We start from the raw sequence: 24,166 nt of genomic DNA, 5'->3' as shown, positions 1-24,166 counted from the left end.
ATAAAAATTTTGGGATCATATTTCACATGGACCCAGTTTTGAAATATCTTTCCTCCGTACTCAGAAGGGTTACTCGAGGTTCACGAAACGTAAGACTGTAGCCATGAGGTCATGGGCTTACAGTAAGTGAGAGTTTGAGATGTCTGGATATGTTTGCTCAAGTCCTATTGGATTGGATGTCATGGTGGGTTAACAGTCTCATTTTTTTTTATAATTTGCTTACTTTACTTGAACCTACTGAAACTGGATGTCAAACCAGGGCCATGTGGGGCTGTTGGTAGCAGCAGCATCCAAGGTTCTTTTACCAGACTTTGAAGAAGGAGAATCATTGTCAACATTACACTCTGACTTCTGCAGTATGCTTTTGATGTTATATCCTGCCTCCCAAAACTCCTCTTGCCCACGAACCCCCTCCTCTGAAAGGGGAGACTTCATGCTGTGAGGGACATAAGCATCTTTGGAGAATTTCTAGGGCAGAGCTCCTTCACAGAGTGCATTTGCTAAAGAATACAGGGACATAAATTGGCCAACTGCAGTGGATGATATCACAATGTTTAATATTTTCAAACAGTCTATGTGACCTTAATTTCAGTTAACAAACAGTAAAGCATTGTAGATAACATGGCTTAGCTGGAGATCGACTACTTGACTCCACTGCTGCAATGTTGCTGTGTCCTCAGATGTCAGCAATTAAGTCAGCTTGTAAAAATGCTTCCAGTTTGCTATTTCAGGTCAGATTGAAGCACTCCTGTGGGCAGATGGTCTGTTTTAAAGGCAGCCTAACCACAGCTCCATGTGCTGTTAGCTTTCTAGAGAACAATTTTCCCTCAGTTATGTTTCTATAGTTGCTGGGAGCACTTTATGGCTGTGTAATATCAGTGACTAATGATACCTTTCACCGTCTGGATTTGGAAGCACTTTTCTGTGCTCATCAGAACCTTCACAGTTTGGATTGCAACAATTATGTGGGAAATGAAAGTTTCTGCAAACAAAGTATTAGTAGATAATGAAAAAAAGATGCACAACCTGACTAAACCGTGGAGGGGAGTAAAAATAAAAAAGAGAGGGAGATGAAAGGCATACCAAGTGCAGCCTACGCCCTCCCACCTTGGTAAAACTTGCTAATACAATCTACATAAAAGACTATTTGTCTTCATTAATGATAGAGGAGGGGAAGCAGAGTAATGCTCCCTGCTGTAGCCTCTTTTTTTTACTCGGCTGTCCCTATCACTGCCTGCGTGCTCGCCTCTTCACAACACACGGTCCAGCGTTATTATTCACTGTTGGGTTATCTCCTGACAGGTATGCAATGGAATGTAAATTCCCTGCCTTGTTAGAGTGTAGGGGGGCTGTGTACTTGCAGTTTGGTTAATCACTCATCCTCGCTGCCCCCACCCCACACACACACACACACACACACACACACACACACACACACACACACACACATATACTTCACAGGTTGAACACACTCACCCCAGCTTTTTTCCTGCCTTCCTCTTGGCTGCTGAGTGGGTGATGGATGAGCCTGAGAGTGAAAAGTGAGGTAGACGCTTCAGAATTTTGACCATAAGACGAAACCTGTAAGAGAAAGTGTGCTAGCATGTCTATCAGTGTCAGCCCAAGTGCTTTGACACTGCATATGGCACGCTCACTCACCCAGACATGGACACGCCACCACTAGAAATCTGAGCCTCCTCGCAGCAGGAAAGAGATCGAGAGCCATTGTTATTTAATCTCCTTGCCCTCTGTTACCTGCTTCTAACTCCCTCCACTTGGCTCCCAGCCAGCGGGGTACCATACATTTAAGACAGGAGATAAGAGAAGGCGCTGTCGCTTGTCCCCTCAGGTCTTGAGCAGCTTTATGTTTTTTTAATGAATCCTCATGAGCTTAACGACCCAGAAATTTGAGGCTTAAGTCTAATGTCCCAAAATAAATAATGGTTTCAGTTGCAGTGCTGTGTTGGTTATTTGCACTGGAGTTAAAACCCAGATGTTTTGTGGGTGCCATGGTTCTGTTCCTCTCTGCTCGGCTGATCCGGTTTCCCCATCGCTGTCCGTGTGTCCAACGCTCCTCTGTTCAATCTCAGCTCCGTCTCATCCTCTCAGCCTCTGCAGCAACACCCCGCTGATAACCTTCCTGACAGCCTGCTTTCATGAGCCTCAAATGTGTCCTGCCGTCTTTCACCGCACGCCGCCACAGGTCTTATCTTCACTCACACACATTGGCCACACACAACAACGCTGTATATCTATACTCAAAAGCAGCACACCTCCACTCCCCACCCCACCTTCTGAAACTCCCTGTCACTTATACATCTCGCCCTTCTCTTCCTCGATTAGGGCAGAGCAGAGGTAAATGCCTGACTGTCATTGCATCTTCATCACACGCTTTCATCTTTAATATAAAGACACTATATTTCAAAAACAAATCTGTGCTTTGAAAGAGAGCTGGACCGGAAAATGTGACGGTTAGAGTATTGGGGAAAATTACAAGGTGGCATTTCAGTTCCCCTGGACCGTTACACAGATGTTATCTGTGATAATTTAGATGCCAATGGAACTAACGTGTCTTCAGAAGGTGCTGGTTTGGTTTTGTCATCTTCTTCTCATAATGTGTGGCATAAACATTGCGATCTTCCAGCTTGTTTTGAATATGCATGCAATTAGCTGGCCAAATTAAGCAGAACTAAATTAAATGGCGACGGTGGAAACAAGCATAGCCGGTGATTTATGGTGCAGCACTGTTTACAGTGATGAAGTGCCAGGGGCTAATGAAAAGCCTGGGTAAACAAATACCTGGTTTTAAAAATGGATCTGCCTCCGGAGGAAAAAGAGAAGGTAAATACAGATAAAACAGGGCCCTTGTCCATTCTTCAAGTACTCTTACGTTGTTATGATGAACTGTACTGTCAGCATACCTGTATTAGACATGATCACAAGTGTTTGTAACACTCAAGCCCACTTAACGCATTCCATCAGACTGCTTCTCAGCCTTTTTAATGTCAGAATCCTCCCAGCATCACATGTCTCCACAGCTAACAGGTCATAGGAAAGGTGCGTGACATTTTCCAGTTGTTTTTTATTCAAAGTCCAGGCATGGCCTTGTTTGTTTACTGAGATAGATCGGCAGATGCTTCATCAATCCAGAATAATTCACATAACCTTTCTGGCAATGTCAACAGGAACTTTCGTATAGTTGGATTTTGGATTATGCCAATTAGAAATAGCATGTTGAGCCAAATAGTTAGAAACTATAATGGTGAGGTCATCTTTGGATTGGAAACATCATCCATCATTTATAGTCCTCACTTATTTGGATTTGTATATTTCTTCAGAAAGTCAAATACTAACACTGCTGCCATTAATTACAAAAATCACAACCTCTGAATTGAGTCAAAGTAATGTATTTTGACATAAACGTAATGTGTTGTAATTTATATTTAACAACTTACTAACCTAGATGGAAACTAATGAATAAAGAAAAAGGTTGCATTATTGTGACATAATGTTTAGTAGAATTTATGCTTTATATCTGATGTTCACATCCAGTCCTAGAAAGACATAACCTTCCGTCACTCAGACTACTATGTACCATCTGTTAAGCTGATACTCATTGGAAATCTGCATCAGTCACTAAAGCTAGCAAGAAAACAGCTTTATTTAGCACCATGTGTGTAGTATGAAGGTAGTGAAAATATGTGTGGCAGTGTGAATCAGCTCTAGTGTGTTGAGGCATCAGGTGTTGTCACCTTACTCTTGAATTCTTTACTGAAAGAATGCTTGGCGTTAAGATGCACTCATCCGTATAGCAACATTACATCAATGAGTCATCAAACAGGCCTGGGGATAGAGAGTAATCCTGACTTTTCTTTTTTGAGATAAGGGAGATTCCAGGCACCCAGAGTTATATAAAGAAACAAAAACCTGGCACATGAATGAGTTTACTTTCATTTTCACAGTACTAAATGCTATTATTCAGCCGCGCAACCATGCAAAACTGAGCCACACTACCCCAAATCGTCTCCTCGTCCTAACAGCAAGGCTGCAGAGAGCAGGCAGCCCCAAACAATTACATGCTAATCTGCAATGTGAAATGAGCATTAGGCTTTTAATCTCACAGGAAAAGAGTCCCCTACTTCACCCCAAAGTGGTGGAAGTTGAATTATCTCCCAGAGCTTCTGACCTTCTGTCTACATTCTCCACCCTCAAGCCGAACCAGCCCCACCTCTCCCACACCTCTCCCTTCATGACAGACAGCAAGCAGCTCCTCCTTACAGACACCTTCCTCTAGATTAGCCCCCTGACACCACAAGCCCAGCTATTTAATTGCTTGTCGGATTGGATATTCTGCAATTTCCCTCCCTTCATCAAGCTTGCAGATATTGCTTCTCATTAGCCTGTCCTGTACCGCCGCTGCTGCAATTCCTTGCAGGGTGTAAGACAGACAAGTTCATAACATTATGCAAACACAAGCCTGTGTACCAGGCAGTACAAGACAGTGACACAGTAATGGTGAAAACAGCTGCGTTAGTTCATCTTAGGCTGCTGAAGGACGGTTAGTCAGCCCTGTAGATAAGAGATTTAAAATATGGCTCCTAATCTGACTTATTAACAACCCTAAACACTTAAAAGATCAAAAATAAATCTGCTTCATGTTATTGGTCTATAGTAAATATTAACCAATGTAATGGAAACTCAATCAGAAGTGAGACTAGTTTTCCCCTTCCATAAGAATTGCACAAATTTCTCATCCAAAAACAACACTGCAAATATGGATCACATGTTACATGTGTCCTTGTAGTACGTTAGAGAATTTGTGTCTTCTGACAGTCTTCAACAGTTTTACAAGGTGCCTCTAAGACAAGTGACCCTGTTTCAATATCCCCTGGCTAATTTACATGTCTGCGTCTTCCTGTGTCAAACAAGGCCACTGTTGTCCTCACACAGAGGATATCAGTGTGACCGATGATGTGTAATATAGCTGACAGCAGCACACTTTGATGGATTGGAGTGAAAGCTACCTCTGAAAGGTGTTTTACCAATTTCAATTCATTCCCTTAATATCTACAAGTATGCATGGTTAATGTGAGCTTGTTGCCCTTACTTCTTCAAAAGAACCTTTTGATATCTTTTTGTATCTGTGTGTAGTTTCTTGTCTTTTGGTTGTTGGCTCTTAATACTTGTTCTTTTCAGGAGGGGAGCACCACCTGCATGATTTGCTCTTTGTGCTCCTTAGGAAAGCTATTAAGAAATTTCACAGTTGTTGAAGCTTCTCTATCCATCTCTTAAGGCATTGTCTAGTAATAGTTACAGTCAGCTTGATTTTATCACTAATTTTAGTGTTTTGTTCTTACTTTTATCTGCTGTAGCTGCATCTCCATCATTTAATGGAAAAAGCCCTGGAAAAGTCCAATGCCAAAAAAGAGGTACATACTAGAAGAGTGCATTTTCTATATTATTGTTTATTCTAATGTAAAGGACCTATATATATATATATATATATATATATATATATATATATATATATATATATATATATATATATATATATATATATAGGTACTTTAAAGGTCCCTGTCAAAGTCAGCTAGGGGACTATCAGTAGAGTGAAGTGTTTGCTAAAGTAATGTTTCAGTAACTCATAAATTGCAACCTGGATTGAGAAGTCAGGGAGTCTGACTGTTTAGGTAGGGTTGGGGTTTGTAAGCATCCTTTATAATTCAAATATGATGCAGTCTACTCACTGAGACTGAATATTCCTAAATCATTTGATAAGAATATATATGTTCCAAATGACTTGACCATAAGCGGTCAAGTCTTGTAGAAGTTCAGGTATTTTAATCCACCATGAACTGGATCTCAGATGACCCTTGTTATCAGAACCCAACCCTACTTTTTTGTAATTAAACTTCACTTCTTTTCCAATCCAGTTCTATGTCTTCCTTTGTCTAGTCCACAGCTACTGCTGATTCTTGGATCACAAAACAAACCAGCTCTCCACAACTATGCTAGCATCTTCTAATCTTATCTTTTTCGCTTACTCCTTCTCCTCTTCTCTCTTATCTCTGTATTCTGTCATAATTTCCCTCTCTTCATTCCCTTTGTCGTTGTCCATTTGTGTCTCCCATTGCTGTCCTTTTCCTTCCCTCCATCTCTCCTCTGGTGACTCGGGGCGACACTTGCAGTAGAGATTAAAGAGATCAAGGACCTACCATGGCCGCCTCCTGTTGGGCAACTCAACACCAGCCCTCCCACGGTGGAGGAGCTGGAGGAGTCTCCCTCGCAGACAGCTCAGCCCTCGCCTGGACAGACAAGCTGTGACCAGCACCACCAGGGTGGGTGTTGGTGTTCACATTGTCCGGCGTCATTCCTGTCAGCTACCCTCCATAGACCTCCCACCCTAACCCTTTTCCATCAATCAGTTCACCAATCCATCACCCAACCATCCCCATGCCGTCGTATATCTGTCTATCCGTCTGAGATCTATGTGGTGGCATTTGAAGGATTGTGTCTTATATAACTGTACTTTTATGCTTCCATTTATGTGGACATCTTGCACTTAATTATCTCCCTGGTTGAACTGCTTCCTTTAAAAACTCTTAACACTATTTTCTTGGATATTTCTTAAAATCATACCAGCAGCTCACAAGGCCAAACTCTTGTATTCTGAGAGTGTCTGCTAACACTTGACTGGTCAGTGATGACTTACTGACAAACTCCACATCTTTTAGCAGCATTACACAGTGTGACTTTGGGTATTAGCTCAGTAATGACTGCACTTTTCCATCTGGATTACATGTGGCAGAAAATCACTAATTCTTGTGCAGGTTTTTAGGGCTGAAGGCTCATTAGTTTTAATTGTGCCGAACTGCCTTCTGCATGCGTAATTGCCATTTGCTGTGACCCCCATTTCCTCTTGTCAACATACTCATAACCGTCCCAGATGTCCCTCCAGCCTGCTGTTCTCTACAAGTGGCTTACATGAATTGGAAAATCAGACTCATTTGAGGAGATTTCAGGTCTCAACTGGAGTCTCTTCACCTGGAGTTCTGCCATATTTAGCATCTAATCAGACACAATGGATGAGTAATTGATCCATTCACAACAAATAAAGTCTTCAGTTGATTTCTGAAGCCGTACCCCAAGCTCCCTCTCTGAATGTTGTAATTACCCAGGGGAAAGAGGGATGTCTCGCAAAACTAACACCAGGAATGGGATTTCCCCTGGCAGAGTGGGAAGACTTAGAGTGAGACCGTGTAAGAGGACACCGCTGTGTGCTGTAGGCGAGGACAGGGCGAGGGGGTTGATTTATGTCCATAAATCCATGGGAAAGGTTCTGGTTCCCTCTGTGCTACGAGTGGGTTTAAGATTGGCGTCCAGCTGTAAAGTGATCTTCTCTCTGTCTGAGCCAGCATGGCCCCACTCTACATCTTTGGGGTCAGAGGTCACCGTGGCAGACATGGGGGGATGATGGCCTCCATGACCCTGGTAAATACAGTTACAATGCTGCACTCTGTTGACCTCAGCACACAGGCAGGCTCTGAGTCACACACCAGGACATAAGTCATCCGTTACACACAGGATTGCTTCCATTCTGCAGATTGTGCAGAGAGCTGAAGGTCTGTGTGTGTTTGTAAAGGCTACTGTTGCCTTCTCTATGAAGATGAAGAAAAAACAATAAGTCATACGGATAAGGGAAATCATCAGCCTTATGCGTCAGACCTCATTATCAAAATTTAAATGCAGCTTGACAGCATAGATATTACATCTACATATAAATGGAAGCACTTTTGTCCCCGTATGATGAAGAGCTTCTCCTCTTTGTTTTTTTTTGTGACAGGAATTAATTATCCACACTATGAGGCATTTTTCTCACCATCTTTCTCCTTTAATCCAAGAAGACTAAAAAAACAAAATAATTATAAGATTTCCAGATTTAATTTGAAATAGAGTCACTAGCTGACACTTTGAAGGGTCACTCCTTTGTCCTGGAAAACCCAATTAGAGTTGAAGTTTTTGGAATTTATTTAAAGAAAGCATAGTCATCGATTGCAAAATGCCTTTCAGAATGTTATTAAAATCTATGAGACAAATCCTTATTTGACTTGCCGATGCACATAATTAATATCAACATAAAAGTGAATCATTTCTTAAACTACCATTTCCTGGAGTATTATATCACGCTCAGCTCCATTTTCAGTGTGCACTGAATTCTAATGAGCTGCAGACCTGTTAATCATTTCACATGTCCAGGCTGGAAAACTCAATTTTCACCTTGCAGTGCCGCAAACGATGGCCCACTTCACCCCACTGACTAGTCATCCTTTCTGATAGGTGCACCATTAGTAAATGAGAATTAATTAGCCAGATTAATTAGAGACATTTGCTCAGGAGTGTGTGCAGAGAGGGAAGAAGAATCCGGCTGTTCAGACCTCCATGTGTTGCACTTAATTATCACTAAGTTTTTTGGACTTCTTTCTCACTTCAAGTTTTAAATATGGTGGCCTTAAACCTTTATAAAGTTTACCATTTCTTCTTCAAAGTGTTTCCTTCTTTCTTTCTGGCATTAGAAGACACCAAGAAGCCTCTTTTTTCATGTTTTTCTGCAGTTGTCTTTATTTATAATCTGTTGCATTAAATCGTAGCTTTTATGTGATGAATTGGTCACAGTGTAATAATTTAAGTGCCATTTCAACACCAGTGTTTATGCGTTGAACCTCCCTCTTCCTCTCACAACCTATTCCCAACATCCTCTTTTTATTTTCTTTGTTATAAAGCTCTCTAAAGGAAGCCATGTATCTGAAGGGGGCAGGCCCTTCAGCAATCAGTCACCATCTGACTGACAGTTCAATCTGATACACAGATTCCATTTGCTGAGCTTTACAAGCAACAATACTGATAACACACACAGATGCCCCAGTGCATTTATTTATGTGTGTATGTGCGTGTGTGTGTTTGAGTGTGTATTCACCCTCTTGTCTCTCTTAACCTGCCTCTCAAGGCTTTTGTTCTCTACTGAGCCAATCCTCTCGCCAATCTCCTGTCAGCCATGTTTCAGAGAGTGTGCTCCAGAGAATGAAAGGGGAATGAGTTTGGCTCTGTCCCCATTGATATTCAACCTTTAAAAACAATTCTAGCGTAGTCCATTCCAGTGAAGGTGAGGCGGATGGCATCAAAGCAAATCCGCGTGGCAAATAAAATGATAGCTTTTGTTAAGTTTGGAGGTAATACTTTTCTTGCAGAACCGTGCACTCTGCCTGTTGAAAAAGACCAGGCTCTGACAGGAAAGGTTGATGGGGTGAGCTCCTCTGAGAATAGCTGCTCAAGCCTTTCTGGGTGGTTGAGGAAAAAATGGGTTTAATCAAGGTCAAATAAAAGCACTGATTGTGTTGGGTCTGGGGGAGAGCAGGAATTAGTGTGGGCGCTGGAAAAATGGACAAAACGTGAAGAGCTGAGGTCAGGCGGATGGGTAAGTGTGGGCTTAAGATACAGTGAGAGGTGGATTGTGTGGAAAAAACAAGATAGCAACATTCATCCTACTGCCACCATCCTACTACCTACAGAGCAGACTCCAGTCTTGTGTAGCAAGATTACACGTCGACCAATAAAAGTTCAGAGTATTTTTATTCAATTTGTATATAGAGTAATATGTAAATGGATGAAAATGTAGCCACGTCAGTGCTCGATAGCTCTACATTAGGAGGACTGTAAAAACCTGAGATGTCAGATCAAAGCTGCCACTGCCCTGTCTCAAGTTTTTTTCTCTACCTAGATGAGAACACATTCTTCCACAGTCCATTTTCCCTATCTTCTCTGTCCCTGACAAACAAACAAAGAGAGACACAAAGACAGAGACAGAAGTGGAGTGTGTTAGATGGAAAGATCAAAAGAAAAGGTCAGGCAGAGACCAAGAGGAAGGGCCAGACGTATGCAAACAGGAAGAGAGAAATCGAAAGCGAAGGAGGGTGAGGAGGGAGAGCAATTGGCTGCGTCTTCATGTTGTGATCTGTCAGCATTGACAGGGATGAGTGGAGCAAACATGCATCTCCCTTGTCCCCTTGGTCAGTTTCCATGGAAACGCTATTTCTCACCCATACCCATATACTGTATGTTCATCCAAGTTGCAGTGTATTCCCAGCAGTCAGCATGTGGTTCAAATGGACTGTATGAAAAAAAAGTCGAACTAAAAATGACTCCAGTGTGGACTTGAAAGCAACACAGGGGCATCATTTGACTGCCTGTAGTCCAAGCATCCAACCCTGAGGAGGAGAAGATACAGATCCTAATCTTAACCGAATCTGAGGTTGGAGCCCACATTCACCCGCCCATCATGCAACAGCACAATCCGACTGTCAATTCAAGACTGAGCCGAAGCCTTATAACGAACAGAAGTTGAGAAGGCAAGGATAACACCCGTATTTATCATTTGAAATAATCGTTTCTATGAGATTATGTTTAGAGGAACACATCACTGAGCTCAAGGCCAGCGAGTTCAGCCTGGAGTTGAGAGGAAGTGAAGGGGAGCCCCTGGCGGTGGGAGCTGAAACTGCAACAGCCTTGTTCACACACATGTTCCATCACCAGACAGGGTTAGAATTACTAAGACCCCTCACTAACAACAGCACTTTAGAGCCATCCAATAAGAGCAATAATTGCATCCAGAATTTACTTCTAAAAGTATGATCATCAAAATATACTTGCTTAAGCAGGTCACTTAACTACTTATTGCACATAGTCCAATTTCGAGCTTTGTGCCTCAAGTAAAATTAGGGGGGTCTTGGGATGAGTCAATGGGAAAGTTTAAGTCCTGCTTTCTCAATTTTATTCACATTTTGGACTCATAAATATCAAAAGTCACTGGCAGTCATATGTGGTTCCTTTTGTGACCTCACTAAAAAAAGAACATTTGATTTTATATGTAAAAGCATAAAAAAAATATTTATATATATATTTTCGCTTCAGTCTACTGGATGTGTACTTTGCTGTTTAAACTATTATTATTAGAGGGTTACCAGGGTGTATTTTAATTATGTACAGTTTATTGATAATGTAGACAGCATGTCAAGCGAACACTAAAAAATACGATCACTGTTACATTTATAGAATCTAAAGAAGGTTTCTTCCACATAGCCCCACTTAGAGGTGTCCACACGTCCCCTGAAATCTGTCGACATGGTGTTGTCTTGTGTAGCCTAAATTGATTGATTGATGCTGTCAGCCCCTCCATTGAGTCTGCTGCAGGAACGCTTGGCGAGCTCACAGAGAGTAAAGTGTAATATCATCCTCTAACTGGAATTCACCGTCTAGACAGATGTAGACTCATCCCCACCAACATGTTCTCAGTGCCTGTCTGTCTGCACACTGTCTGCCATGTTCTGAGATGTGTAAAGACACAGGCCTTGCAGTCTGTGTAATCCTCATAAAACATTAACTCGTTCCATCAAAGGCTCAGCTTTGATTCGTTCTCAAACCTTTAAGCAGCCAACAATCTCTGGTGAAAGCCTGTCATGAAGGTGTTGCTGTCACTGCTCGAGGAGCGTGACAGTAGCTCTAAATAGGTCTTTCCAAAGCCAAGGGTGCTTTGACAGCCATTACAGTGATGGATGATGGAGGAAAAATGTCTAAGAGCTGCACACACGCACACACATGACCACTCCAGCCTTCACCTCTGAAGGTTTCTTTCTATCGGCCTTCATAACATCTCTGACAGGAGTGAGAATTCACTTCCATTTGTCCTCCCTGCACATTATCATCTCTTCTGCTGTTAGCTTTTGTAAATAACTGCAAATGTTTGTCTGTGTGCTGATTGGCTGTGAATTTGTCCAGTGACCTTACCAAGCCACCTTCAGCCCTTTTCACACACCATCGAGCACGTCTCTGTGAGGTTGCCAACAGAGCTAGTCATGTCCGCTATTCACCGTGAGAGATTTGAAAAGCCAATTTAATATTTAACTGGCTGTACCTGTGCGTGGGATTTGTGTGGGTAGATGTTCAAATGATACAAAAGTGACTGTTGGAGGAAGTTGGAGTGTGTTGTGTGTATGTGTGTGTTCTCACTGGGATGTGTACACAGGTGAAAGGATTGATTTATGCCTCCTCCACTGTGTGTACATGTCCTTCATTTGGATGAGTTACAGTGACACTGTGTGTTTGAATGTGTTTGTTTTCCGGCGTGAATGTAAGGGCACAGTCTGGATTTTTGTTCTTGCACGCACGCACGCACGCACGCACGCACGCACGCGCGCACACGCACACGCACACACACACACACACACACACACACACACACACACACACACACACACACACACACACACACACACACGCACACACCTCAGATCTGTAAGTAACAGAAATTTACACCTCACCTTTTTACATCTCTACTCCCTGTGAAGCACACACGCTTTTCCAAGTGACCTTAACCTAGCTGAAATAAATATTCTGTAAATGACTTTTTCCTGTGTCTGCTCTCAACTGTGTTAAAACATCCATTATACTCCTCCAAAATAAAAGCTTCAGCTCAAGCATTTTCCTTTTATTACAGTCCAGTTTGATGGAGTGGAGAAGTCTCGAATGTCACCTACCAAGGATGGGAAAACACGCCCCCTGCAGCGACACTCCAGTGGCTGTCTAGTCAACACCAAACTATCTTCACTGGACCACTCCTCTCTGGGGGAGCGTATCGACCCCACCATGCCTCTGGAGAGCCAGTTGTGAGTTAGATCTTTGTGTTGCTTTCTTGCAACTGCATTTTATTTCCAATAAATCATGTCCCACTTTTGTCTCTTTGTACTCCCAAATGGGTTTAGTTCTGAACATTTTTTTTTACATCATTTGTTCTATTTTCTTACTCTCACCATTTCATTGTTCTTCTTTCCCCCTTCCTTCCCCCATCCTTATTTGCTATTGTTCCTGGTAGCTGGTACCATGGAGCGATAAGTCGAACAGATGCTGAATCTCTGCTCAGGCTGTGCAAGGAAGCCAGCTACCTGGTGAGGAACAGCGAGACAAGCAAGAACGACTACTCTCTCTCCCTAAAGTAAGGACAACACAAATAACAAGCCACAACCAGCTTTGTCAGACACAAAAGTAAACATCACAGCTGTGGCTACCATAAATGAAAATGCTCAGTACAGTGTCACCTGCTTAAGGGCCAGTGTCTGAGTGAAGAAACTCAAGTGAGTGTTAAAGGGGGCAGAGTATTCTGTGTAATGTGTCAAGTTTGTCCTTACAAGCATTCCCACTATATCTGCACACACAAACCAAAAACGCTGTGAACATATAAAGTCAAATAAGTGTTGCTACTACAAACCCTCGCTACACAAAGCGGTTGAATCTAACATCTAGCTCCAAAAAATTCAATGTCCACCTGTGCCCTGATAATCTGCTGACTCTGCCTTTTCAATATGGTAATCATTTTCACCTTTCAGACCTCTATCTTCCACCTACATCTTTCCCGCCCCTGTTCCTCCACCTCACGCTGGTGACCCTTCTGACACTGTCAGCTCCCTGATTTTCTGATGAGCCCACATTTCAGTTAATTCCACCCTTCATAAATGACCCCTGACCCCGGACATGTCCAGCAGAGCATTGAAAGGAAGCTCTCTGATTGGTTTCATCTAGTCTGACATTTGGTAAGAGTGGGTTTAAGCTTGAACGCCTGTCGTTCAGTCACATCCTGTTCTGTTGATGAGGACATGTTTCTTTGGTAGGTTTAGTTGAACGGTTTTCACCACCACTTGTAAGTCGTGAATGCCACAGCAACAGTGCCAATCCCCCAAAATTCATTGCCCTATGAACACCTGTCAAAGTCACATTGATTCATGTGCTTAAGCCATTAGCTTTAAAATCCAAGTATTCCTGCTGACAAATGGTCTTTTCACACTTTTCTCATGAGCTGTTTTTCATTCCATGGCAGACTCAACAGCATGACATTTACGGAAATCACCATAACTCCCTGACAACCTTCAGATGAGATGAAACTTTAATATGCTAAGAGACATTGATTAGCCTTTGTTATTACACAGAGCTCATCTTGCTAGAGGCTTATATATCTTGGCAGGGAAACATAATGCTTTCCACTGCTCAAATTCCCTTCATGCTACTGTAGCTGACTGCATGTCAAACTTCCCAACTCAGTGAGTGATCAGCAGCTTATACTCACGTGACTTCTTCTTTTTGTCTTTCTGTTTCACACAAAGCCAGACGTACTATCTGCTGCGGTGCCGACCTGTTATTCGTTGAGTACATAAATCTTTTCATTTAGTAGTGTAGTGTAAGGCACTGTATTTTCATTATCAGGACTTTATATAAAGTTACCTTTAAAAGGAGAATGTCACTGGAACTAAAAGGACTGTGGATGTTATGCTTTTTAAGCTTTTATATAATTTCCATTGAGATACAGAGACTCCTCTGGCAGGAATCCCAGGTTAAAATGGGAAGCAAAAGCAAAAAGGAAAGTGGTTTTATATTGAACAAATGCTGCAATAAGGTTATTATATCAATGTGTGTGAGAGAAATATATCTAAGAACTCAAAAAAAAGAGTATCGTACAATTGGAAATACGATTATCTGGTTCAAAACCCCTCATAATAAGATTTCAGCTTGTGAGGAAACTTTGGAGCTTTCAGAGTTGAATGTTAACTTTTAGACTGACGTAAAATACAGGATAAAAAGACTTAATTACAAAAAATGTGTTTGATACCGTCAGATTGAGACGTACTGAGTGACTGCAGGGGATGAATTTGATAAATGCACCTCTGATAAGCAACAATTCAAATTTGGAGCATGAAGCTATAATTATGTTTTATATGAAGCTAGAGATAATTAATACACTTATCTTTTTAATTTGCTGAAAGGGAGATTACCTAATGCTGGGTGTTTTGGCCTCCGCAATGAAATCACAGATTGTTAGATTCATTGAATGAGTAAAGTTTCATTAAACTTATAAAGCACAAACTATTTCACTCATCCTGTTTATGGTTGAATAAAGTGCACACACTGTGTTAGTTAAGTAATAGGCTGACTTACATTCATGTACTGCAGTGCACATCCAAAAGCTGTCCAGCTGACCCTCAGTAATGATCTGCACTCTGAGAACAGATGGTCAGGGAATTAAGCCAGTGAGGAGTTTTCCTAAAATGCAGCTCAGTTTTTACAGGTACAGAAAATTTTCAGTGACAGTGCCAGTTTAATACTCATATTATCCACACCATATATTAAAGTCTTCCAAGCCATGCCCCTCTCTTTGACCTGAAGGCAGAAACAGATATTTCTTATTTAGCATTTTCATTTTTGACTTTTATGGATACTGTGTAATTTTAAATAATTGTTTTTCTCATTTTTGGTTTGTTGTGTGGACCCCAGGAATACTAGCGACCACACTGTGGAAGCTAATGGGGATCCTTATAAAGAATAAAGAATAAGAGTACCCTTCCCCTCTCTGTCAATTGAGGCACTCTAGGGCCAGCTTCAAGCTTTTTGGGGCCCCAAGCGTGGGATTCAGGGAAGCCCAGGTGGCCCTAAGCAGAGAAGTATTCTGCTCCTGCTTTGGGCAACAGTTGATACAGGTAGCATTGACAGGGGCAAAAGCCTTGGACTGAAGAACTGATCTTTTTTTCTTTCTAGTGGAAATTTGAAGTACACTACAGAGGGGATTAGACCTCTTCTGTGAAGGTCTGGGCTTGCAAAGCCCCGTGGGAGCTGCAGATGGCAGCCTTGTAGGGTACAATCACATTGCATTTCAAAAAGCTTCAACTGCTTCAAATGAAATTTGGAAACATTCAGTTGTTTTTCTCTTCTTTTTCCTGGAGTGATAGAGGGTACTTTATTATAATTGCTTTGCAAACTGTTAAAGATTAACTGCATTTGACAGCAAAATGGCTAGCAGGCAAACTACCTGCGGATGGAGAAGGTATTGCGATGAAGTGGGAGAAAATAACACCGCTGAGTATGTTTCTTGAAACTTTGTGTTTTTGTGTGCAGACAGGCACATGCATATTTGTATGACTCGGTTTCCAGGAGACACTGAATTTCATATCTTTTCCCCTCGGTGTCCATGAATTCATGGAGAGAAAACAGAAAGCAGTCAGATTCATGAGAATGACAAGTGCCACCGCACTGCAGGCAGGGTTAACTCTGAGTTCACCCTGCTCACATGAGCCTGTCTCTCCAGCTGTCCCTGAAAATGAGTGAAAACCCAAGGTGAAGATCCTCCATGTCTGAGGTTGCTGAAAAATGTATAAGGCCATGAGGTGGCACGTATGTGTATTGCATTATTGATAAAGACAGACGTTGCTGAGACCTCCAGCCTCCAGAGTCCTCTGGCTTGACAGAAAGCATTTTCTGTCTGTTTTGCCCTCGTAACCCCTTTTTTTTTCCGTTCACCTGCTCCTTCCCCTGCAGCCCTCCTTCTCTCTATGTTTCCCCTCGGAGAGAGAAACCCTTTTAGGTGTTTGAAACATATTAAACCCTTCTCAAGTCTCTCAGAGCACAGTGTCATCCTGCTTCTCACATCACGAGAGAGCGCTGCACAGCATGTGTCCTCTGGCTGAGCACAGAGAAATTGTTGGCGAAAAAAAAAAGAATATCTTTCCAACCGAATCTGTTTGATGCTTGAACACACACAAAGGGGAACTTAATAGCCAATTGAGAGAACCAAAAAGCACCGGCAATTTCTCTGCTCTTCCAAAGGCACGTCATGCTTTTATGGTGTCTTTTTGATTATGATTATGATTGGACAGAAGGGACCCAATTTCCTTTGTGTGGCACAATCTAGACAAATGACTGTGTCTAACCAAAAGCAATTTTAAATCAGATTTTTTTATTCCAGTAATTTAAGCCAATTAGTTCAGGGTTACATTTTCATCAACCAAATGAGACTTAGATGGCAGACTTCTTAGTTTGCTTCACTGATGACATCATACCTTGTGTTGGTATTTTCCAGATTTTATAACCTGAGATTTAACTCTACTTTTATAGTAACTTATGTAAAAGTTTCAAGGGGATGACTATTTATTTAACATACATGTTTATTACAGAGTGGTAGGACTCATCCCAGGCATACTCATCCAGATTGTATGAAGTAATGAGTGAAGAGGATATCTGATGTCCTGATGCTTTATAAGGTCATCGCTTCTACCCAGGGATCATTATCTTTTGCCAGATTACTTTTCCTTATGTGGGTGCCATGGATTCACAATAGTGAGAGCGTCATTCATGGAGTAATCCAATATGCTGAAGGTGGAGATAAGCTGTGATTGCTGTCATGCTGCTCCTGCTCTGAAGACTACAGGGTTCAAGTCAAAGTCATAAACCTCAATAAACAGGACAGTATGCTTCCCCAGTGAGATTAATCCTGATTCGACATCAGACGTCCACAAACACAGGAATATGATAACACCACAAAAATAGCCCCATATTCTTATATTGACACAGCCGTACTGCTCTGCTGTCCTGCTTTCAGTTACTGCAGGACTGTAACATGATAAGTAACCCCAAACAGCGACCCGAGAACCAGTAGGGAATCTAAAAATGATGCTATTGATGTGTTTTCCTTTTTAAGTGTGGCTCTGTGTAACCCAACGCTCGTCTCCCAGTGCTCCACATGAGGACTCATCAGATGCACTTCGCAGGGAGGATTTTTTAATATGAGCGCTCCTGGCACCACTCGGAAATTGGTGGAATTGAAGAGACCTGTGGCAAGGGAAATTCGCCCCTCACCCTTCAAATCATGATGAACCCGTTAATGACATGCTCAAATATCAAGGCCAGGGGTGCAGTAATGGTGAAGTCTGATAGTTGTGTTTACTTTGGTGTCAAAGCTCAGCAAGCCTGCAGCTTCCCCCCTCAGTTTGCCTATAAGATTTATCTTATCTCTGACATGTTTTAAATATTTGCCATAGTTTCTAAAAGCTCATAAAGCATGTAACTGATTCTCGGTTCCAACACCAGAATTACATTATCTTTAGAAAAAGTATCTGTCTCTAGTGTTGAAGGATCACCATTGTTTTATTATTCTAGATGGATGTCCTTAGATTGAACTCAGCACATTAGCTTTCTCCCCTCACTTCAGTGCCAACCCCTGTGCTGGTTTCTCTCCGTGCATCAGGGAGAGGACACATCCGCAGGATTTACACATGCAATTACGAGATAAGTAAAGAATGGACTCGCTTTACGTTAAAGGCGCCTAGAGCCAAGTTCTTGCCCCTGTTCATCACAGATAATGTGCATATCCACCAATGTGTGCACAGATTTAGAGTGAGAGTATATTGTCTGACCTCAGGAGTATGGATTCAGTCCATTTTTTGATGCTCCGTTCATCTTTCGGATTATTAGGGAGCCTGTTGAATAATAAATACTAAAAACAAATATGCATGGAAAAGAATAGCACAGATCCTGATCGAGGTTGTTAACCCCATCACGACTCTTGATCAGCCTGTTTTTACTGCGTATAACCAAAACTGAGATGTGTGCTTATGTTTGGATCCCTCTGAAGGATTCTGAGTCCTTTTTCACCAAATCTTCAAAACAAACAGAATGCAAAGCACAGATAACACTGACTGCCCCCACAGGTTGATGTGTCTCTTATAAACAGTCTTCCTTGGAGGTTTCTTTTCTTTTATAAAGAAGTGTAATGTAAGTTTTTTTTTACATTTCAGCAGTCGGAGTAATATTTAAATTAGGGACGTCTAACATAATAATATATGACGAAGAATATGTGTGAGTTACGTGCGCTGGAACATTAGGTTGGTGGTGTTAGTGCACAGTACGTGAGCCTACAACAGTCATAACTTGCTCTAGCATTAGCTGCTGATTAAAAAAAAAGCTATTATGCTAATATATTTCAGAAAAGACAAATAATCACAACAGTACATTTACGGTTTCATAGATGGGCCATTCCTTTTTTTTATCACTCCCTTGCTTATGCTTTCTTTTGCATCACTTAACTCCAAAAAAAGACATTTCTATTTTAAAGCAGCAGATTACCAGCAAGCTGTGAAATGTATTGATTGAAGGCTCTCAAGAACACACAGGGAGCTTTTAATTTGCTTTGCATTTATTGCTGTAGCTTAAGTGATTTTTCCTGGGGGTTCATTAGCCTTATCCTTATGCTTTGCATGTAAACCAAGCACCTTAAGCAACCTGCCTTTTAGTCTCCTCCCCAGACAGCTCCAAAGTTAGCATAGCTAATCCAGCTTTCAGAAGATTTTGGCATACTGTAGGGAGTAACGAATACTGAAGGAAGGAGAAAGGAAGTGCCGGGGAGGGGTGATGTGTTGAGTTTACCAAATATTCAGGCTCCTTACACACTTTTCTCTCTACAGTAATTATTTATCATGTTCTAACATAGCTCGAGGTCTTTTCGGTGACAGAAGATCAGTTCAACTCCTCAGTCAAGCCTGAAATATCTTGAAAATTATGCAAATGATTGCTGTGAGATGTTAGAGAAGAGGTTCCCAGAAGATGAATTCTTAGGATACCCTCACTTTCCATGTAGTACCAGTTTCCTTGTACTTCTTTATGGATGAACGTTGACTTTAAATATGTCTTGACTTCCCCTCCTGTTCCATTATAAGGTTCAGTGAGCCCACTTAGTGAGATGGACAAAGGGGGAAATGACATGATTGATTAAAAAAATTATCTATTGTAACCAATACCAAAACAACTTAATAAATGAGCCAACAGTCTGCAAACCATCTGTGTATGCAATGATGAATGTGTTTGTGCTGCTGAAGATTTAATTTAACAACAATTAACCTCAATATAAAAAAAAAACGAACAAAGTTAAAGTATGATGAAGAATGAGAAGCCAGGTCCAACTTGCGATGGTGCAAAACAAAAGAGTTAAGTCTCTCTTGTATGAAGGAGGGGAGCACTGTCACAGTCAGAGCCCATCACAATAGACACTACAATTATAATACATAACACATACAAAAGTAGATTTGCTTCAAAATGCATCTTGAGACCCGGTGTTTTTGTGTTCTGTTTTGGAACTAACAACACCTTTTCTCTGCCTCTCTTTTGTCTCTTTGTCTGCAGGAGCAGCCAGGGCTTCATGCACATGAAGCTGTCACGGACGAAGGAGAACAAGTACATCCTGGGCCAGAACAGCTGCCCTTTCGACAGTGTGCCCGAGATCATTAACTTCTATTCCAGTCGCAAGCTGCCCATCAAGGGAGCCGAACATATGTCTCTGCTCTACCCTGTAGCCATCAGGACACTATAGTGCTCCGGGTCACCTGCAGGCGGCCCCCTGCAGCACACTGTGGCTTAACACTTCCTGCCCCTCTGGACACTGCCCAGTGGGCTCATGGGAAAATGAACAGTCGTGTCCCAAAACTGCTGATCTTGACTCACCTCACTGGCCGACAGATTCCAGGCCTGTGCTGAAGGCCTACTGCAAACTTTATTATACATACAGACTCAATGATGCAGAAGTCTTTATTATTTTATTTTATTTTATTTATGACACACACCCACTTCATTACATCACAGACTGACTCTCTGATGAACTTCATTTCATTGATTCTGGAGCTGACCTCCCTTAGCACTTGCTCAAAGAAAAAAGAAAGGTACATTGCTGTTACATTTGTCACATAGGTGAACCGTTGATCACAAAGTTATTGTACCTTCTCAGTAGAGAGCGCCTCATGAGAATCGTGTTTGAACTAGTTTGTTTGACTCATTTGGTTAGGCTCTGTTGATAATGTAATTGTTTTCGAGGGGACCTGAAGATTGTAGGTGCTGTGTAAGGGAAGCGACATTTATGAGACATGTTGAGGGATATTGTCCACATGGGCCCCATCCGGCGGCCAAGATATTGAATAAACCGTCCCTGTATGAACGCTGTGTCCCCAGCTGTGTGGAAATAACAGGCCTGTGAGCCGCACACGCTGATCTCTCTATCTTGTCATAGTGCATGCTGTCCGCTATCCATCACTGAGTGGGTGTATCATACCAATGACAGTGTAAGTACCATCGTGGTTAGACAGGCAGGAGAGCATGATGGATGGGTCAACCCGTCTGACACAGAACAATTGGTAGAGGCTGGAGACCAGAGCCTGTCCAAATGGACCAAATTAGCCCCACTACCCCCTGCTTAGAATGGCTTTGCATCGGGAGAATGAAATATGCCTGCATTGTCTACCTCAGAAAATCAATTTCATTCGCCCATCTGCAGATCAATAGGTACAATGGGATTGCGGACATCGATCTGTCTTCCCTTCAACATTCCCAATTCCCTTACAATTGCGTCATCAGTTTTAGGAATATGTTTTTTGAATACAGCTAATCCAAGATTTTTTTATGAAAACACAAGCAGATTATTCAGATCAGCAATTGTATGTATAGTCACTAATATGATACTCTGTGATGTCAGTTAAAGATGTTTGGTTATTGCCTTATAATGCATGGGTCAAATCAGTCCACTAGATCAGCTGATTTCCAGTTCTGCTTTTAAAGATTGTTCTGTGACTGTAATTTATTCTGGGGTAATTATTACTGATGTGTTACTCCTCGCCCTCATTGTTCCGTGCCGATGTGATCGTGTTTTTTGGGACTACTCCAGCCTCTTAAAGTGTGGTGCTTTGCATTTTCGTTGTTTCCAAGTTCTGCTTCGTGCACATTTGACTCGGTGGCCTGGTACGTGCGACACAGGTCATGGCGTCTCCTGATCAAATGGATTGTCAAGCCTGGCGTGAGAGACGATCGCTTACTCCCTCCGGACCAATCACAACACACCCTGTTTGAATCAGATTAATACAACTCCTTTGCATTGAAATATCTCTGCCATCTACCCCCTTACTACCAGATGTGCAAACATGTGAGAATGTGTGTGTATGTACAGTGTGTTCATGTGTAGATGTATGCCAGTAAGAATATGTGCACACTCTGTGTTGTGTTTTTTTTTTACCTTGCTGGTACAACCTGGTGACAGCCCTTGCTTGAACCTCTTCGGTTGTCAGAAACTTTTTTTCCTCCCCTGAACAAGAAGCAAAAATTCAGTCTTATGACTCACAAATTCTTAAGGAAGCAAACTTGCTCACCATATTCACACCATGGAGTGAGTGCAATGAGAATCACTGATGCTTATTTGATCAAACTGTCTCTTCAGAAGTAATAAAAGGAGTCGCAATATTCTGCCAAAATCAATGTAGAAATAAAAATTCCGGGGTATTTTAGCCGAGCTAAAACAAGTGGCAGTAGGAATAAGAAATTTGACCACTGTTTCTACAAAGTCAGACACATTTTGGCTTTGATTCAAATCTCCGCCGTGTGCTATGCAACTATCAACTGCAGTCATTTAGAGGAAAATGATTGGAGTGTGTGCCTCCGCTAAATGTTCATGATAAACGAGATGGTACAAAACGTCCACCAGGAGGAGGAGATGTCGTCTAAAGAATGGTCTGATAAGTAAAAAACAAGAAGCTGGATGTATGCAGACGTTTATTTTGATGGTGCAGTTAGTGAGCAGACACACGCTGCAGTCATTTGATACTGTACGTATCCCATGTGAGGCTGTCTGTCTATGTAAGGAGGCAACCTCTGCAGCTTTATTGAGGAAGAGTATGTTGTCAAAGTGGACCTATGTGTTACCTTTTAAAGAGGTTACCCTAAGAAGAAATGCAAGTTAAATAAACTGTGTGATGTTTCCTGTTCCAGAGATCAAATGTTAACAGTAGATGCTCTTTATTTAGTTACTGCTGCTGATGAGTACTTCTCTACTAAAGGAGAGCCTGCGTATGATGGCTGTACTGCCTAGAGAGAGAGGCCTTAGCTTTGGAAAAAAGGGAAGGATGAGAATAAGGGGGAGACGGAGGAGGAGAAGGGGGAGGTGTTCTGACAGGGGGAGGGATTCACTGCAATCAGCAGACACACTTCTTGTTCTTGTGTTTCTATTCTGAGAACCTGAATGAGCTCTTCTCCTCCCTCAGAAGTGTCTTAAAGCATGTGTGTGCGTGCATACACAATTGTGCGTGCATGAAACAGTGTTTCGTTTGTGTGGATGTGTGTGTGTGCGTGTGAAGGTGTGCAAAACCATTAGCCATTTACTTGCCCCGTGTGTGTATCTTGTGTATCACTTTACTGTGGTAAAGTGGCATGTATGAGTTTCCTTTGTGTACATTTTTGTGCCACGTATGTATGCACTACTATAACATATCTCTGTACAGTCCCTCATGGCCAAATGTATATACTGAATGTATTGTATGGGGACAAAGAGGCATCAAGGTTCAAAATAATTAAAATTGGGTTTATGAGTTAAAGTGTGATTTAATATGTCAGTTTGTTTTTTTATTGATGTTTCGTTCCAACACACAACAACGAAGCAAACACAATTATTTAGCAAAGCTGCCTCCATGCCTGTTACCATGGTGAAACCCTTCGATAGACAGTGAAGAGCAACCATTGTTCCAGTCGAGGACAGAATGCTGGAGCTGTTATGAAGCCAGTACTGGAGCACTTGTTCTGTATTGATCCACTTTGTAGCACAGTCCTATTCATCCTGATTGTATTTGCTTTACTGTATGTGCGTGTCTTGAGCTTTCTATCTCATATTTCCAACCGTACAATGAGGGTCCCAGTTTACAGAAATCCCACTTCTGACCTTTGTGGAAGATTTTGTGGCTGCATTTTATGTGTGCAAGCCTTTTTTTCCAGCCTATAAAGTGAGTCAAGTGTAAATCATATATGATTCTTGGCATTTAATAAAGCAAGTCTTTGCCTGAGGTAACAGATGGAGAGGACATTTTTCAGCCAACAAAGAGAAGAAGTAATGTTGCAGCTGATTTAATTTTATGGATCTATAAAGTCACTTCCTTTAAGTTCTCTAAGAATCTGCCAGGAAGTACTGTGTTTTTTAACAAAGTGAAACATTCTACCAAGTGAATATAGATTTTAACTGAATTAATGGCTGTAATCATGTCTCTGAATCCATATTTATTAAATTGTATGCTTCCTTTTTTTGCATGTTCAGATGATCTGCTGAACACTGATAAATAACACTGTCTAGGTTATGCAAGCAATTATTTTATATTAATTAACTGGAAGTGTACCAGCTGACCTCTGGCTCCTTCTTCCACGTAATATGTTGCCAAATTGCAGCGCTCCAAAGATGTAGCCAAGAACCAGAGAATACATGATTTATGGGATGCTTTGTAAAAAA

The 24,166-nt window shown here is 41.7% G+C and overlaps 1 protein-coding gene across 4 annotated transcripts in view; it reads left to right on the top strand.

Annotated features, from left to right (window-relative positions):
- zgc:158464 (uncharacterized protein LOC791139 homolog) overlaps positions 1–23,267 on the top strand; it is a 99,722-nt gene extending 76,455 nt beyond the window's left edge. For 2 of the 4 annotated variants that reach the window (XM_034680183.1, XM_034680182.1), the window contains 5 exons: positions 5,373–5,429; positions 6,189–6,338; positions 12,548–12,716; positions 12,923–13,042; positions 20,044–23,267. In XM_034680183.1, coding sequence (XP_034536074.1) covers positions 5,373–5,429; positions 6,189–6,338; positions 12,548–12,716; positions 12,923–13,042; positions 20,044–20,230 — 683 coding nt within the window. In that variant the 3' untranslated portion in view covers positions 20,231–23,267. The remainder of the gene's footprint in view (positions 1–5,372; positions 5,430–6,188; positions 6,339–12,547; positions 12,717–12,922; positions 13,043–20,043) is intronic. The other 2 variants (XM_034680185.1, XM_034680184.1) reach the window with 1 other exon arrangement.
- Positions 23,268–24,166: the final 899 nt, after the last annotated feature.

This window comes from Notolabrus celidotus, chromosome 3, assembly GCF_009762535.1.
Source record: "Notolabrus celidotus isolate fNotCel1 chromosome 3, fNotCel1.pri, whole genome shotgun sequence".
Taxonomy (NCBI): domain Eukaryota; kingdom Metazoa; phylum Chordata; class Actinopteri; order Labriformes; family Labridae; genus Notolabrus; species Notolabrus celidotus.
Note: the sequence above shows the minus strand (reverse complement) of the source record. Positions and strands in the feature narration are given on the sequence as shown.